The 15,586-nt window shown below is 40.8% G+C and overlaps 1 protein-coding gene across 1 annotated transcript in view; it reads left to right on the forward strand.

Annotated features, from left to right (window-relative positions):
- The window catches only part of ABCA12 (ATP binding cassette subfamily A member 12), a 183,905-nt gene that overhangs the window by 45,077 nt on the left and 123,242 nt on the right, over nucleotides 1–15,586 (forward strand). Inside the window, exon 3 of the mRNA XM_051848234.3 lies at nucleotides 14,858–15,011. Within this exon, the coding sequence (XP_051704194.2) occupies nucleotides 14,858–15,011 (154 nt within the window). The remainder of the gene's footprint in view (nucleotides 1–14,857; nucleotides 15,012–15,586) is intronic.

Genomic DNA, 15,586 nt, shown 5'->3' on the forward strand with positions numbered 1-15,586 from the left:
GTGAAGAGAGAGATCCCAGGAGTTCACAATGGGAGTAAGCAGATTTTTCTCTTAGCAGGGAAAAGCAATGACTGTCCTGGAAGCTCACTCGCTATAGTTTTAATGAATTAAGTTGTGTATTTCTAACCTGCTGAAATTTCTTGAAGGATTAACAGAATATTTGATGCTAGGAAAAGCCAATTGTTGGCACTTTTTTGGTGATGTTCCCACAAGTCTGTCAACGAAGATCCCATTAAGTAATTTGACATATAACCTAATAGTAGATAAAAGGTCTGACCCACTGAGAGCTCCAAAAACCAGCAGAAATAGGCAAAATTTGAAATGGGAGAAAGACACTCAGTTTAAACAGTGTTTTGACTTACAAAGAAGCAACTTTAGAACATATTTATTAATAATTCAAAAGCAATGCAAATAAATGGAGCATATTTGCCAACAAGAAGAAGCCAGGAGGATTATGAGAAACTCTTGAAGGACTTAATTAAGCTTGGTAATGGGGTAAACACAATAGCAGATGATGCTCAGCGGAGAGAAGATGGAAGTAATAGATAATGCATCAGTCAGGACTCCTGCATTTAATGAGCTCTGAATTCACTGTACCTCTCAGAAATATAGATCCCAGCTAGTATCATAATGACAAGGGCAAGGATGCCAGTGGGTTAAAAAAGTAAACCTAGGTCAGTGAGTTACCCCATAAAATTTGTAGAAAGGGTTGGAATTTATCAACTCAGAGAGCATTGTTAAAAAGCGATTCTTGAACTGGCATGTATATAAGATTGTATAATGAGCTTCCTCTGGTATTTCTGCAACTAAAACCTCTATAAGTCTTAACACAATTCTAGTATGAACAATCGTATGAACTATTTCAAACTCATTGACAAGCCTATAAATAACACAAGAGCAGATGCTGTGGTGCAGTAGTTTAAGCCACTGCTTGGGATGTCTGTGTTCCATGTCACAGTATCTGGCTTGAGTCCTGGCCATTCCTCTTCCAATATAGTTTCTTGCTAATGCACAGCACATCCTGTATGGCGGCAGGTGATGGCTCAAGTACTTGGGTCCATGATACCTACATGGGAGACCCAGCGGAGCTTCTGGCTCCTGGCTTCAGCCTGGCCCTACCCAGTTGTTTCAGGCATTTGGGGAGTGAACCAGCTGAGGAAAGATATCATCCCTTTCTCTCTCTCTCTCTGTATGTGTGTCTGTGTGTGTTTCTCTGCCTTTCAAATAAAAAAAAAAACCCTAATAATAAAGATAACATAAAATAACTTACAAAATTAACATGTATCTACTATCTGACCTCATTAGACTCTAACATTTTTTGGCTTATTTGCTGCTGTGGGCTCGTCCTGTGAGGCCCACACTGTCGTTATGGTGGGGTGACGGCGTTCTTCGGTAAGAAGCACTGGAGACAGTTTTGGTGAATGTGTCCAGTTATTAGCAGTTAGGCACAAGCTTTTATAGGGCAGGCAAAGGGGAGTGGCTAGCTCAGGGTAGCAACACTAATTCTATAGGATAAAGCCGATACTGGCACTGCTATGCTTCTCCAATCAGCTTGAAGGTCATGTAGCCCACGTAGCCTTCCAGGCGGTCTTATGGGTCTGGGCTGCATCTGAGAGCTGTTAACAGTTACAAGGCCACTCACCAGGAAGCAGGGGTGGGGGAAATGTGCCTGGGGCCCCTGCCACCTGACAGCAGTCAGGTCATATGTGGGTCTCAGTGTGCTGAGCCCTCCGGTTTTCCCTGGGGGCATGGTGTGCCATGCCCTCTTGACCTCCTGCATAGGCTAGGCAGGCAATCTTCCAGCCAGGCACAGGATCACCCACATGCTGCGTTTTTTATTTTAGTAAAAATCAGGCACTAAAGGTACAATTGAGGCACCAATGTAAACTCCCTGATCCTATTTTCTTCTTCCCTTTCTGCTTCCTTCCTTCTGATCCTGAAGGAAATCACTATCACAAGTCACTGACTTCCTTCAAGTAAGTAACATTGATGCGCTCCTTTTGTATTTTTCATTACATATTTGTATACCTGATTACCTTAATATTATTTATATTAAGGACTTCATGTAGATGATATCTCACTTTCACATAATTTTGCACCATTACTTTTGGCTCAACATTGTTCTTCTCAGCCCTGTATGTTATAGATGTATCTCCAATGATCTGTGCAACTTGAATGTGTTCATTGTGACTTTATACTCCATTTGTAGCTACATCACAGTGTATCCATGGCTTCTGATGAGCCTTTAGATTGTTTTGGGTTTACTAACAGTAATATGATAGATATTCTTTGCGTGTCTCATTGTGCATGTGAATATATTTCTCAAGGATATTTTGCACTCTGTCAAATGTGGTCAAATATTTTTCACAGTAGCTTTAGCAAGTTACTTTTCCCCACTGTGGAATGAGAGTTCCCACTGCTCCATATTCTCTCCAACACTTGGTGTGATCAGATTTTTCAAACTTTTGCCAGCCTGAGAGCCATAGAATGGAACCTCTTGATTTTAATTTGTGTTTTTCTAAGGCAGACATTTTTTCAGAATAAAATAACCTTACATTAGGAAATAGTAATTGTTAATTTTTAAAATATCGATTTTTACAGCTATCACAATTTAGGACAATACTGCTGGGGAATTTTTCTCTGCTTTTTGACATCTCCCTTCATGAGACAATGGCTTTGAAGAAGAGTAATTCTGCTCAGAGGGAGGGAGAGGGCCAGTAATATGTTGTGGGTTACAAAGCAAGCCACAGGTCACATAAATTGTCTCTTTCCAATTGGCAGAGGTCTTGGTAAGGGGATTTTTGTTTCAGGAGAAAAGTCAGGTCTGACAAGAAGATGGGGCTGCTACCTGTCAGCAGGGCCGCTTGAAGGAAAAGGTTGCGGCACACATTTTCCACTGGCAGGTTGTCACACGTATCATTTGTAAGTAGACAGAATATGAATACCAAAGACCTAAATGTCACACAGACGGTTGACGAATGACAAAATCCGGAACCAGACCCTGAGGTTCCCAAGTACGGAGACCATCTGTTGAATCATAAAAGTTGCTAAGCATCTGCCTTTATGAACCTTTTTTACCCTATACAATAATCTCAGCGGATTTCATTGGCTTTTATTTTTACACCATGGCATACAGAATTCTCTGTGATCACAACTGACTCAAATTTCTGAATGAAAAAATAGTTGTTACTAATATCCCTCCTTAGGAGTAATTACTGAAATTCTTTTCTCTGTATCATTACTCTTAATGGATTACTGAAATCACATTTCCAAATATAATTTTCATCTTAAGTGCTTAATACTGCAACATGATAATCTCTGTACAGAAGATTCTTCTGGCTGTAACAGCAGTGATGGACAGGTGGTCAAGATTTATTTTTCTTGTGTAAGTGAGGAAATTGATTCAAGGTACAGGTAGTGGTGGCATAACACATCATTTGTGAAGCTAAGATTAGAATGATGCTTTTTAACTCTTGTTCCTATCTGATACCTTACTCATTAGAGTAATTCCTGAAAACTCTTCCAATATGCAAGCCCTGGCAACAACTCATAACCCTGCTTGGCTTCTAACAAATGCAAAGATTTGTGGGAGAAATGGAAGAGGAGACCCCAAATAAACAACCTTGTACTCTTTCCAGTATCTTGCTTGATATCCTGCATATCATTACTATATTGTCTCAGATTGTCTCATTGTCTGTTGAGGGGCACAGTACCTCATTTTCTCCCCATCTTTGCCTCTCAGTAGCAAATACCTTTATTCCCTGTTCTCCTTTAAGGATCAGTCACTGGAATACTGAATCAGTTTCTCAGATGCCCCTGTGCTGGGTAGGGGGCGAACATACTAGGAACACCTGAAGAAAATTTCTTGGTGCCTGATGGATATGATTTCTCTCTGAATAGGAAAAGCTATGCCCATCACAACATGTTCATTCATTTTTATTTTGCTTGGTGGACACCATGAATAGATGGCTACATTTCTATTGTTCTTAGGGTTGCATAGGACCTTTAGGTACAAATTTGTGGCCAACCCTCAATGACACACAGACATTTGGTGGGCATTACTGTGCTGGCTTTATTTTTCCCTCCCCTTGTTTGCTCTCAATCTGATTTCCTAATTACCTTATATTTTCCCATTATAGGTGTGTACTTTTATAAGCCTCCACAAATCCTTCTGGAATGAGATTCCCTTCTCCAAGTGATGTTTTAGATGGGTTTTGTTGAGAGACTCCCAGAAATGATCATAGTTAAGCCATGTTTAGGGAGGTGACAACTTATAACTAAGTTTTAGTGTGTCAGACTTGAAACGAAGAAATTTTCTTATGTAAGAAAGTTCCCTCCTGAGAAGTGGGGTAGAAATGATTTTGCAGTTCTCCTTTCAGCTGGGAACGTATGAGAGTATGGATTAAGGCATCATATACTAAAATGTGCCCCATGGAATATTACCCAGCATTACCTTAAAAAAAACAGGAAGGAAAAAGGAAAGGAAAAGATATTCTATGATCATGTAAGTGGAAATATGGGATTAACTAAATTTACTCACTTTTTTTTTTTTTTTTTGACTGAAAAACTTTTCAGTATCTTTAACATGCAAATGTGTTCTGGCTCTCCCAGATTGGGAGATAGAGTTTAGTTTCCCAAACTCATTTTGCCCCAGAGTCTGGTTTATAGAAATCCCTGATGCTCCCACACTCTCCACTCCCCCAAGCCCGACACCACTTTGGAGATCATAGTAATAGGAGAGGAATTAAATCCTCCACTGGGTCTCTCAATGCAGGCATGGTGAATTAACCACATGGATGCCTGGGTGATCTGGATGCAGTTAACTATTAGAACAGCACTTCCCTCTGGAAGCAGAACAGATGTAGCAGCCCTGGGGGAAGTACCTCTTCCAGAGCACCACTGTGCCAACACCAATGCTAACAGGAATTACTGGATCAGTGGAAGGGGCAGAATCTCAGGGGAGGTGATGCACCTGATGTGGCCCAATATAGTGGCTCTCGATTCACAAGCACCAGATCTTTGTGATGTTCCTAATTAGCACAGTCATACCTAGTGTATGCATCCCAGCTTAATTCTGCCCTGTCCAGAGGCTAAAGGACATTTTCCTTTTAGAAACAATGAAGCACAGTTAGGAGACTAAGTTTCATACAGAGAATGTCCTACAATGAAATGAGGACCTAGGGTTCTTTTTTTTATATTAATTTAGATGTAGAAGGAGAAAAAATAGTTGCTAAGATTCTGTTTACAAATGGCCATGGGAGGGAGATTTTTTCCCCCCGATGATTTGTGAGTCTTTGTTACTAAAGGACAAGTTTCAGGAAAGCAAACTGTTGACTATTGTTAGGTCTATCTAATAAGTCCGACAGAGCCCACTCATCCAAGATGAACCACAGACCTCAACATTCTTTGCCACATGGAAATATTTTGAGTAGCATTGGTTGAAATTTTTATTTTTAAGCTTCTCAAAATTCTGTCCACATGAGAGTTTATTATCTACCATGGATGTGTTTTTGTTATGTCTCCTAACCTTGAATCAAGGCATTTTGTTTAAAATTTAAATAGATCGGGGCATGGCCTCTGGAACCCATCACACAGCAGGGTCCCTGGAACATTCAGAAAGGAGGGAGGTACATTCTATTCTGGAGATTCATTAAGGTGAGGTCACAGAGCCCTCTGGACTGACCATCAATTCAAGTGTGCACTTAAGGGTCAAAGACATAGCATTCAATGCCACTGCAAGGTCTTGAGTCTAGACAGCCTTCTATAAATTCCTTTTCTCTTAAAAAAATAATAATAGCGATTTGTCAAAGCTATAAATAAGCCAGAGATCTTTCTTCACTTCCTCTCATTTATAGTTTCAGAACCAGAGTCCCAAAATTATCCCTACAAGGACAATTTTTTCACCTTTCAAAATGTCTGGCTGTGATAATTGTCAGTAGCTTTGAGTTCTGTGGGTTGTTGGGGAAATATGCCAGCATTGTAGGATATACCACATGTGACCCAAAATTTGTTCTCTCTATGGCTGTATCTATTAAACATCTGTGGGTGCCATATTTTGAGTGTGGGACCTTCCTTCTCACTGCTTCAAGGATGAAGAATCATGCTTCTGCCCTTAGAACCAGCTACTGTCTACCTTTCTTCCAATGGGTTTGAACTTAGTAAAGCACCTGTACTATGAAGCAAGACCTGCCTCGGGAGAATTAGGAAGAATGTGTCATGGCACCACACCCACTGAGCACGCAATACTTGAAGCACTACACCAGTTGATCCAGGTACATATTATGAATTGCTAGAGAAGGAAACCCATCATGCAACAGTCCTAAACATTCATTGGCTCAAGGCAGAGAAATGAGAGATCAGGTAGAGTAGGAAAGCCTCAGCCACTGTTTGGTAAATAAGACAAGTGATGCAACAGTGTGATGAGCAATGGTAACTCATGGTTCTCTGCAGCCTTTCGTCTTCAGAGTTCGCAGTACTCTACACAAGCTTTATCTAATTAATCTTCCTCGTACCCTGTGAGGCAGCAAGGCCCATTATCCTCAATTTGGTAGATGTGGAAATTGAGACTTAGAGAGGTTAATTTATTCCCTGTGAGTCAGTGATTCAACAGTAAAACCAGAAAGGTGTCTGTTTTCCCAATCCTGTCTGTTCCCTCTGATGTCCTGAAATTCAGCTGAACAAAATGTTGTTTTCACTCTTGTCATATGTCATACAGTTATAGATCCATCTCTGATGTTTTATTGTTCATGTGACCTGGAGCAAATAGCTTGATTCTCTGATGTTATCCTCAAAATGGGTATAGCCCTTGTCCTGGCTTTCATACAAAATGATGTAAGATAAATCCCTTCAAAAACCGTGAAGGGCTTCTTTTTTTTTTTTTTTTTGACAGGCAGAGTGGACAGTGAGAGAGAGGAAGGTCTTCCTTTACTGTTGGTTCACTCTCCAATGGCCGCTGCGGCTGGTGTGCTGTGGCTGGCGCACCGCGCTGATCCGAAGCCAGGAGCCAGGTGCTTCTCCTGGTCTCCCATGGGGTGCAGGGTCCAAGCACTTGGGCCATCCTCCACTGCATTCCCGGGCCACAGCAGAGAGCTGGACTGGAAGAGGGGCAACCGGGACAGAATCCGGTGTCTCGACCGGGACTAGATCCTGGTGTGCCGGCGCCACAAGCGGAGGATTAACCTAGTGAGCCGTGGCGCCGGCTGAAGGGCTTCTTAAAACCAATGTTTTACTATTTGTTTTCAAATATGTGTTCTTTAATATTTGTCCACTAATTCAGGACATCAAATTATTTCCATGTGCTTTAATACAAGTATGATGAACTTGAAAACCAGCCTCTTCCCCAACTTTTATTTTCTCTCTATATATAATAAGTCAGTTATGTTTTTCAAATATTAACACGGAATATTTATTTTTTTTAAATTTGGCAGGCAGAGTTAGACAGTGAGAGAGAGAGAGACAGAGAGAAAGGTCTTCCTTCCATTGGTTCACTCCCCAAATGGCCACTACGGCTGGCACGCTGCGCCTGGCACACTGTGCCGATCTGAAGCCAGGAGCCAGGTGCTTCCTCCTGGTCTCCCATGTGGGTGCAGGGGCCCAAGCACTTGGACCATCCTCCACTGCCTCCCCAGGCCACAACAGAGAGCTGGACTAGAAGAGGAGCAACCGGGACTAGAACCCAGCGCCCATATGGGATGCTGGTGCTGCAGGTGGAGGACTAACCAAGTGAGCCACGGCACTGGCCCAAGAATATTTCTTTTTTAAATATAAGAATGAGCCTTATTTAATACCTTTATGTCTACCAAGCACAAAATGATTGTGTTTTTTTTTTTTTTTTTTTTTTCAGACCTATTGTCATGTTTAATCCCAGTGAGAGTCAAGTTGGGAATTGATAATTTCTTTCTTTTTTTTTTTTTTTTTTTTACAGAAGATCAGTTTAGTGTACATTAAGTAAAGATTTCAGTCATTTGCACCCCCATAGAAACACAAAGTGAAATATACTGTTTGAGTACTCGTTATAGCATTAAGCCTCAGTGTACAGCACGTTAAGGACAGAGATCCTACATGAGGAGTAAGTGCACAGTGACTCCTGTTGTTGACTTTACCAATTGACACTCCTGTTTATGGCATCAGTAATCTCCCTATGCACCCGTTATGAGTTTCCAAGGCTATGGAAGCCCCTTGAGTTCTCCGACTCTTATCTTGTTTAGACACGGTCATAGTCAAAGTGGAGGTTCTCTCCTCCCTTCAGAGAAAGGCACCTCCCTCTTTGAAGACCTGTTCTTTCCACTGGGATCTCACTCACAGAGATCTTTTTGCCAGAGTGTCTTGGCTTTCCATGCCTGAAATACTCTCATGGGCTTTTCAGCCAGATCTGAGTGCCTTTAGGGCTGATTCTGAGGCCAGAGTGCTATTTGGGACATCCGCCATTCTATGAGTCTGCTGAGTATCTCACTTCCCATGTTGGATCACTCTCCCCTTTATTTATTCTATTGGTTGGTGTTAGCAGATACTAGACTTGTTTATGTGCTCCCTTTGACTCTTAGTCCTTTCATTATGATCAATTGTGAACTGAAATTGATCACTTGCAGTAGTGAGATGGCATTGGCACATGCCACCTTGATGGGATTGAATTGGAATCCCCTGGTATGTTTCCAACTCTACCAATTGGGGCAAGTCAGCCCGAGCATGCCCCAAATTATACATCTCTTCCCTCTCTTATTCCCACTCTTATGTTTAACAGGGATCACATTTCAGTTAATTTTCAACACTTAAGAATAACTGTGTGATAATTACAGAATTAAACCAGTCATATTAAGTAGAACAGACAAAAAAAAAATACTATGAGGGATAATGTATTAAGTTGTCCATTATAACTTATTTATTAGGGTTGGCACTGTGATGTAGAAGGTTAAGCCTCCCTCCCCAGTGTTGGCATCCCATGTGAGTACTGATTCAAGACCTGGTTGCTCCATTTCCAATCCAGCTCCCTGCTAGTGGCCTGGGGAAGCAGTGGAATATGGCCCAAGTTTTTGGACCTTTGCACAATCATGAGAGATCTGAAAGAATCTGGCTCTTGGCTCCTGGCTCCAGTTCAGCCCAGCTTTGGCTACTTCTTCCATTTGGGGAATGAATCAGTGGATGGAAGATCACTTTCACTTTCTCTCTCTCTCTCTCTCTTCATATCTCTGCCTTTAAAAATTGAAAAAAAAAAAGAACTTATTTATTGATGAATGATGGGTGGATTTACTTTGCAGAAAATAAATCAAGTGATTGATATTATGGATGTCAGAGTGTATTTGTTAGATTTTTAGAAAAAACAAGACTTAAAGGACCTACATCAATACATATTGACTTCATTAATTAGTTAAATTTAACCATTTTTACAAGGCATATGAATACAGTGCAACATTACTCACTGAGCTTTGTATCTGTTGAGCTGACTATAACATTAGGATGAAATTTGAAACTTTTTAGAACCCTAAATCATGCCGTCTTCCTGTGACCCTCAGGGGTTAACTTATTTATTTGTATATTTAATAAACATTTGCTATATGCCTCACATGGTGCTGAGATCTAGGTAAGCATTTTTCTTTAAAATTGCTTGGCCTTTTCAATCTCTCAAAACAACTGCCAATTTACTGAACGAGTGCCTGGATTTTAAGGTTCAAAGTCAGGCCTACTTTTAACCCTGTGCTAAAGTCATGCTGGATCACATAATGGTTGAGTAGAATTAGGAAGAACTCATACATTTGACCCGACCTGGTGTGAGTGGTGAAACAGTACACCTGTCCTCAGGAAACAGCCTGAACCCCCAGTTGTGTGGTGTGTATGAAGGACAGCAGGTTCAGCTCCATGAATTCCAGATAAATGGCCAGGTTATATCTCTTACAATTTTAATTATACCTTGGAAAATGTAATTTAAAGCAAAATTTGTCTGAAGACTACCAAAAAGACTTCAGAATTTGTTATCAATATGCTCCTGAGAGTCATTTCCTTTATTTATATCGGGGTATTTGATTATTTGTAGGTGATACTTTTGGATATGCTGTCTCATTTTGGACTCTCGGGGTGGTGTTCAATTCTTGTGGTGTTTAATAAGGAGACACTGTTTGTATCATCAGAAGGCTTGATGCTTATTTTGCCAATGTGACCCTATATCCAAAAAGTTTAGGAAAGTATGATTCGGATCTAGCTTCCTGTAATGTGCACCCAAGAAGGCAGCCGATGATGGCTCAAGTACATGAGTACTTGCCACCCATGTGGGAGACCCAGATGGAGTTCTGGGCTCCTGGCTTTGGACTGGCCAGCTCCAACTATTGTGGGCATTTGGGAAGTGAACCAGCAAATAGAAGATATCTTCATCTCTGCCATTCAAATAAATAAAACTTTTAAAAATCAGAAAAAAAGAAAAGTATAATTCCCCAAATGAGTAACTGTATTTTTAATAAGAATTTTCCTTCCATGATTTATCATTCATCTCTTCACTGAGGTAAAGACTAAACCCCTTTCACCTGGAAACACAAAAATACCACTTAGGTTGGGTTCTGACCTGTTTTGAGAAAAACACAAAGGACTACTGTGGAAAGTCTCCAATTGTACCATTACCATAATGTCTACAAATGTCACCCAGACAGCCCACAGAATACTGCCTGAGTCTAACGAAGTCAAGTGGAAGCAGTTTCATTATCGAAAAGACTGTGACATTTCCTTCATCCATCATACAAGAAATAGAAAACAGCACTTTTCTAGACATTGCCACTGAGCCATGGGCACCTGAATTTCTTACAAAAGTTGGTAGGAGGCCGGCGCCGTGGCTCACTAGGCTAATCCTCCACCTGCGGTGTCAGCACCCTGGGTTCTGGTCCCGGTTGGGGCACCGGATTCTGTCCTGGTTGTTCCTCTTCCAGTCCAGCTCTCTGCTGTGGCCTGGGAAGGCAGTGGAGGATGGCCCAAGTGCTTGGGCACTGCACCCACATGGGAGACCTGGAGGAAGCACCTGGCTGCTGGCTTCGGATTGGTGCGTTACGCTGGCCGCAGCACACCAACTGTAGTGGCCATTTGGGGGGTGAACCAACAGAAGGAAGACCTTTCTCTCTGTCTCACTGTCTCTCTATCTCTCTCTCTCTCTCACTGACTAACTCTGCCTGTCAAAAAAAAAAAAAAAAAAAGAAAGAAAGAAAGTTGGTAGGAACCCTTCTGCAGTGATAAAAAAGACCAAGTAGCAAGAGTATGTTGGGAGAGAATTGCATTCTTGGCTGCATCAATGAGTAAAGAGACAGGAAGGAAGAAGGGAAGAGGGAGAGCAGCAGGAGTAAAAGAAAAAAGAATTGGAAACCGAGTAGAAAGAGGTGGTGAGTGTGAGGGAAACATGAAAGCAGTACACACTGTAAGACAAGGATGTTAAGTAGATCAGATGATGTAAGAGAAGAAGAAAAGAAGGATGGGGGGAAGGGGAAAGCAAGACAGGAACCAGGCAGGAGAGGGAGAGGGATGAGTGTGAGGTCGGTTACCTCACAGCCAGCAACTTCAGCTTGCAGGTCATATGCATCCTTCTGCCTATTTTGGTAAATAAACATTTATGGAATTACAACCAGGCCCATTGATGTACACATGGTCTTTGACTTTTGTACTAGAATCGTTGTATTGAGTAATGATGACAATACAGGATAGCCCATCAGCTTCAAAACTTTACTGGTCTTTAGTGAAAAGGTTGGCACTTTAACCCCCTGGATCTCAAATATCAACATGCATCGCAATTACCTGGAGGGCTTGTAAAATGGATTGCTGAACTCCATACCCAGGGTTTCTAGTGAAGTAGATCTGGGGTAAGATTGAAATGTTCATTTCTAAGATTTCAGATGACGCTCATGTTGCTGCTTCAGGGACCACAGTTGGAGAACCATTGCACTAATATTTACATTGTGTCACTAATATTTTTCTGGAAAAGTATTTTTGTGCAGAAAGAGAAAGGAAAAGCAAGCTTGATCTCTCTAGGCAAACATAGATATATGCTGATGTCACAACTGTTTACAAAGTGTCTGTTTTAAAAACAATTCTTAGAACTGAGTGTTTTATAGTTCTGGTTTCATTATTACAACAATAAAATAACAGTTTGATTTTATTTAAGTTTTGCTAATTGGTGGCCTGTTCCTGAAAGTGTTTATAGTTTGGTTTGATCAGTTCCCTGAAATAATACTGGACTATCCCCATGTGATTATCAGCTTGTGACGATCATGCGGGCTGTATCCATTTTATGAGAATGACCTCTACTACCCTTGGGTGGCTGCACAATGCCTCTGTCAGGAGCTACTGAGAAACTTAAGTCATGAGTAACTGGGGATTCTGTTTATCACCCACTTCTAGCCTCACCTCACTCCCAAACTAAGTTGGAGTCTTCCGGATTGGATGCCAAGAATAGACGGGATCTACAGTAGCTTTTCTCGTAAAGATGAGCATGAATGTTGTTCTGGGTTTGAGACTTTGGAATCATGATACCAAGGACAATTTCCTGATTTTACACTCTGTCTCAGACCCTGAGATCTGCCTTATCACCTGCCTGTGCTGCTGTGGTTTCACAGGCATGGTCTTCCTCTGCCTGTGTCCCTAATTCTGCTCTGGCCAGCAACGTGAGCACTCAATTATTAACCTTAACTTTGTGTTCTCCGTGCTTGCTGCGTGAAAGGTTTGTGAAAGACAGAGAAATGTTCTTCTTTTTCCTTCATCCCAGCATTTGGTAATATAAAAGGAACCATAATTTTAGAATCTGAAAGTGCTAGAGACACCTTCAGAACAGAGTGAGTTCAAGTTAAAATTAGTAGCTCTTTAAAATGTGTGATGGTTTGACTCCACCATGGCTCTGACTGGTTACTTCCTTGCACTCATCACTGAGTTTGGCAAAAGATTAAAATTTTCCTTCATAAGAAAGCTACATAAAGTTTAATTCTACTTCATTCTGTCTTGTTAGCTCAGAGGATTTCCATATTTTGCGAAAAGTCGACATGCATAAGAAATTTTGTTACGGATGTCAAGGAAGGATGGGTGATAGAATGTGTGTTACACGCCTTGCATAGAACAGGGGATGCAACTGATGCTTAATCAGTTGGTGTAATTGGTGTTGTTGCAACTACTCCTCACACTTAAAGGTGTGTACAATCCTTGGTTAAAAGATGATAGTGAAATAAATAATGTAGGCAGTCTACACTCTGATGGCATTGTGTTTTCTGAAATGTGTGCATATCTAAACCATGCATATCTGCATGATCCAAGTGTGACAGGTTAAATATCAGATATCAAAAAACTAAGCAAAGTGTTGTTGTGCTTTCAACAACATGGGAGCTTATTTTAAAAGAAACCCTGCGATGAATTTTTCTATGAAGTAGACTTATCCTCTATAGATATCACATCAAAGAATATTGTGGGTTTAAATTCTGTGAAGTTCCTCTCAAATAATTTACAAGTTGTAGTCAATGTCAGGGAAGGTAAAATCAGAGGTAAAGCATCACCTCTTCTAAGCTCGTATATACTGATTTATCATAGCAGCTCCTATGACACCATTTTCCTCTCCCTCCCTACTCCAAATGGCTTTGCTTGAGCTTCCATTGGTTTTAGCACTGCAGGACTCAGCACACCCTCATGCTGATAAGTGGCCTAAAGAGGAGGGATTGTCTGGCCATCTGTTGTCCTTCTATCTCTCTCTTCCATTCAAAGCAGCCACTATGAATATTGGAGAGCAAGCAGGTACAACCCCATTTGCAGATGCATACCCTGACTGAGGGGCTACAGCTGGGATCTGTGTAGCAGAGTGCGTTACCCTAAATGGTGAACATTTCATGACAAACCCTATAAAGGACTTGCTGTATCTAGTTCGCTGCAGCAGAATTTTGATATGGAAGCATGATGTAAAGAGCCAACAGGCAATTCAACTGCGCTTCTTTTGCTTGTTGAGGGAGTTGTACTACAATGAAAATATTGATGGGAAGTATCGTTGGCTCACTGCAGTTTTCACAAGGGTTCATTTTGGTGACAGAAAGAGGGGCTTCTTAGAAAATACCAGTGGACAGTTTGATGGGCTACGGTTTCCCCAAATTCAAAGCTTCCAATCCTAGTCATATTAATTTCTGTGTTATCTTTCTGTGATTGCTGTAAGAAATACCTGTAAACAGGACGGCTTAAAGACAACACAAACTGGGGCTGGTGCTGTGGTGCAGCGGGATAAAGCCCTGGCCTGAAATGCCGGCATTCCAAATGGGCTGTTTTCTAATCAATTCTTTTTAATGATATAAACATTTTCCACATTGACTTTTTAATGGCTACATTGAATTTAATATGGATACACTGTGATTTATTTTTAAAGTATTTTAACCAGTATTCTCTTTTAAAATTTATTTCATTAATTTTAAATTTACAAATAAAAATTGTGAGATTGTGCAGAGTCCCTACATACATGATATCCAGCTTCCCCTATTGTTAGCATCTTATATTAGTATATTAATCACTCTCTATAAACATCACCCAGTTTCTTTTTTTATTAACATCTCATATTAGTATAAAGAAGTATTCATTGAAACTACTTCAAGTATTTCTTTGGAATATATCCAAGGAAGAGAGATTTATGGGGCCACAGGTATTTTTAAGTCTTTTGATATGTATTAACTAATGTAGCAAAATCAAGTTAACTAAAACATTGTCCAAACTTTTTCTTGCTCAGTGTCCAACATTAGCTACAGAGGTGGGGCTAATTTGGAGGATAGAGACAGTCATAATGCAGATGTAATTTCACAAAGTTGGGCTATTGCACTTCTTTCTCTTCTCTGGCAATATATATCATAGTGATGTAATTCTTATTTTTTAATTTCAGGTTATCTTGCTCCTCGAAACCTTCCTAGTACTGGCTTCTTCCCATTCCTGCAAACTCTACTCTGTGACACTGACTCTAAGTGTAAGGACACACCTTATGGGCCACAAGATCTGCTTCGCCGGAAAGGAATTGATGATGCACTATTCAAAGACAGGTGGGGGCACTTTTCAAATGTGTTGAGTTGTTCTGAAAGATCAAATCTGTTTCTTCATGAGATAACCAGGAAACCATCCTGGGTTAGATATTGTTTTATTTTCTATGTTTATAAATGTGAACTAAATATGAACGAACAAGGTGGATACCAGCTGTAATCACCATGTTTATGTGACATTGAGAATAATGTTTTTTAGGTAAATTACACAAATTTTTGTTGTATTGTTTGAAACACACAGAGAGAGCATTGCCATAAACTGGTTTATTCTCTAATTGTTTACAAGGGCTAGGGTGGGTCAGGCCACAGCTGGAAGTGAGATCTCAATCCAGGTCTCCCATGTGGGTGGCAGGAACCCTGATACTTGAGTCATCACCTATCACCTGATCCTTCATTGTCTGCTTGGTTAGGAAGCTAGAATCGGGAGCGAGGCCTAAGAATAGAATCTAAGTACTCCAATTTGGGATGCAGAAGTCATAACTAATAGGCCAAAACCTACCCCTCAAACTTTGCTTTTTCAGATAGGTGTTCAAGGCAGTTCTTTACCTCCCTGATTCTCTACCCTGCTTCCAATTATC

The sequence above is a fragment of the Oryctolagus cuniculus genome, chromosome 3, assembly GCF_051225735.1.
Source record: "Oryctolagus cuniculus isolate XC-2025 breed Fujian yellow rabbit chromosome 3, ASM5122573v1, whole genome shotgun sequence".
Classification (NCBI taxonomy): Eukaryota; Metazoa; Chordata; class Mammalia; order Lagomorpha; family Leporidae; genus Oryctolagus; species Oryctolagus cuniculus.